Source organism: Teleopsis dalmanni, unplaced genomic scaffold (assembly GCF_002237135.1).
Source record: "Teleopsis dalmanni isolate 2A unplaced genomic scaffold, ASM223713v2 unscaffolded_contig_0113, whole genome shotgun sequence".
NCBI lineage: Eukaryota > Metazoa > Arthropoda > Insecta > Diptera > Diopsidae > Teleopsis > Teleopsis dalmanni.
In genome coordinates, this window is record NW_024031495.1 from 1 (window position 1) to 2,602 (window position 2,602).

General features: G+C 33.6%; 1 protein-coding gene across 1 annotated transcript; it reads right to left on the bottom strand.

Moving 5' to 3' along the window:
- Positions 1 to 51: 51 nt before the first annotated feature.
- Positions 52 to 2,325, bottom strand: LOC119663069 (splicing factor U2AF 50 kDa subunit-like; the record flags this gene model as incomplete). Its single annotated transcript, XM_038072735.1, is given in 6 exon segments — positions 52 to 149; positions 213 to 329; positions 386 to 508; positions 1,352 to 1,440; positions 1,503 to 2,045; positions 2,223 to 2,325. Coding segments are annotated over 6 exon segments (983 nt in total), but the record flags the coding sequence as incomplete, so codon positions are not given.
- Between the last annotated feature and the right edge of the window lie 277 nt (positions 2,326 to 2,602).

The window sequence follows — 2,602 nt, forward strand, 5'->3', positions numbered from 1 at the left end:
ACTCCATGCTTATTGCACTCGTTCTTGATATCCTCTAAGATGTCTTCGTACTCTTCCTCATCACGTAGCTCGTCAGGTGTTACCATATTAAACAGGCATAAAATTTCAGTAGATAGTCCAGCACTGATTACAGTTGTTAAGCCTGGAACCTATAAATTTAAACATGTGAAAATGTACGTTTAAAAATTTATTCTCAAATTCTACTTAACGACCTGTAAAGTTACGGGTGTGGCTAAAATGTTAAGCGCTGCATTTTTAGCACCCACGCTAGCTCGTTGCACAATTAGTTTTTTGTCTCCCAATTGCATTCCATTTAAACCAGCGATTGCCTTCATAAGAAATTTGTTTAACATTTAATTAACATTAAATTTGAACTTTAATTTACTTGATCAGTTACGTTTAAGTCCGCATATGCACAGAATGCATAACCCTTACTTAATCCAGTTGCGGAATCTTTAACTAAATTAAATGCGCGCAGATAACCAAAGGATAGCAAAAGTTCCTTAACCTGTGGAATATAAAAACAAGTGTTATTTACTGAATCTTACAATGCGATGACATTGAAAATATGTTCGTTATACTCTTTCCAGTAATTTTTAATAGATAACTATACTTGATATAGCCAGATTAGCTGCATGCAGCCATAGTTAAAACGGGCCTGAGTTGATTGTTACTGGAATATGCGACAAAAAAACGAACACATTTTCATCAAATTTGCTTTTCGTTTTCTGAATTCAGGTCTCTTATGTGCTAAAGTCTCTTGGAGCTCCTTGGATCAATTAAGTTAATAAACAGCGCTAATAAAAATAATGGACTTAAGCATGGAAAAGAAAATTGCCGGAAAATGCTAAAAATTTCTCTGTAATGATCTCTAAAGCTGAAAAGAAACACAATGTAGTCTTTGTTTCAAAGCTAAAAATTAATTAACATAAATTCTTCACATCAACCTTTGCAGTTCTATGGGTTGCTAAATATCTTAGCTGCTAAAAATTGCAACGTTAATGAATATATAATATAATATTATTATATTATAAAATCTAAAAAAAAAAATAAGGACTGAGAAACTTAGAAATATTTGTGTCCGTCTGTTTGACAATATTATTTTAATCCTTCATAAAAACAAACATATTTATTTTATTACAAAAAGATGACTTTGACCATGATTCCGATCCTTGCTTAAAAGTTAAAGTTTTATAGTAAGTTCTATAGTTCCGATTCTCATACACTGTAATAGGTACACTGTATGGAGTATTGAATAGTCAATTGGTGAGAATGAGATTATTGAATATATTGAATATATATTAAGCTGTAATATTGCTAAATCACATTTGAAAAGTTAAGTTAAACTTACTTGGTCATCGCTTAAATAATTTGGTAATCCACCAACAAATATCTTATGTGGCGAATCAGGCACCACATTGGAGATGACACCCGGCATAACTGCGAAACCAATTGTAAAAAAGTTAACAACCGATTTGGAAATATATAAATAAAACACATACAATCCATATTAAATCCTCCAGGTGGATCCGTTACGCCAGGCATCGGCTGGTAGTCGTGTGGACGGCGTATTTTTAAGACTTGTGCCTTAAAAGTAAGCCCGTCAAATGCCATTGCCTGAGTAGTTTCGTCGATTGAACGAAATTCAAGAAATGCGAAATTTTTGTCTAAATTGATTTGACAAGCAAGCACTGGGCTTCCCGCTGCCTGGGCATAACCCGATAAGTGCATGTGTTGATTAAAAAAGTCTATCATTTCCTCTTCCGTAACGCCGAATGGTATGTTGCCGACATACAAGCGGCGTGCCTGGCGTGTTATTGTTGAACCAACGACGGGGACAGCAGCTTGAGGTGTATCTGGTACTGATGACGCAGGAATTTGTCCAGATGCCTGCATTGCTTTATATTGCTGCGGAGTGATATGTTCAAAACCCGGTGGTGGAACATCCCAATATAGTGATGGTGTGCGGCGAAAAGCACGCACATTATGCTTCACCGAAGAATCACTTTGTCGTGAACCAGATTTGTGGCGGTGTTGTTTGCGTTCTAATGGAAAAAGTTATTGTTACATTAAAATCCAATCCAAATACATAACATTTTATTACAGACATATAGACATACAAGGGGTAATTAATTATTATATATAGTTGACTATACACATATAATTTAAATATATACATATGTAAGGTTATTCTAAAAAAACAGTCTTACTACATTACATACCTTCACGTGGCATTTTTATTCAAATTCAACGAAAAGACTCAATAGAAACCCAGCTAAATTTGGCTTCTGGATTGAATATCAAATAATTTCAACACAATTTCGACAAAAGTCACTTTTACGAATGTAATAGATTACTAAATTTTATGACATTAGTATATACATTTAGATATGGTAGTGATGTAGAGTTGAAATAATTCGGTAACCACTTAATACTGCATGTATTATATATCTGAAGTTATTTTCTTAATTAAAATCTTTGATGAATGGTACTGCGTATATATTATTGCCGATTTGTAGAATAAAGATTTTTAATTTAAATATTGAGTGTAGGGGCTCGTCTACTTGTACATGCTTTCACAATAAACAAGTTTCAAGAGTCA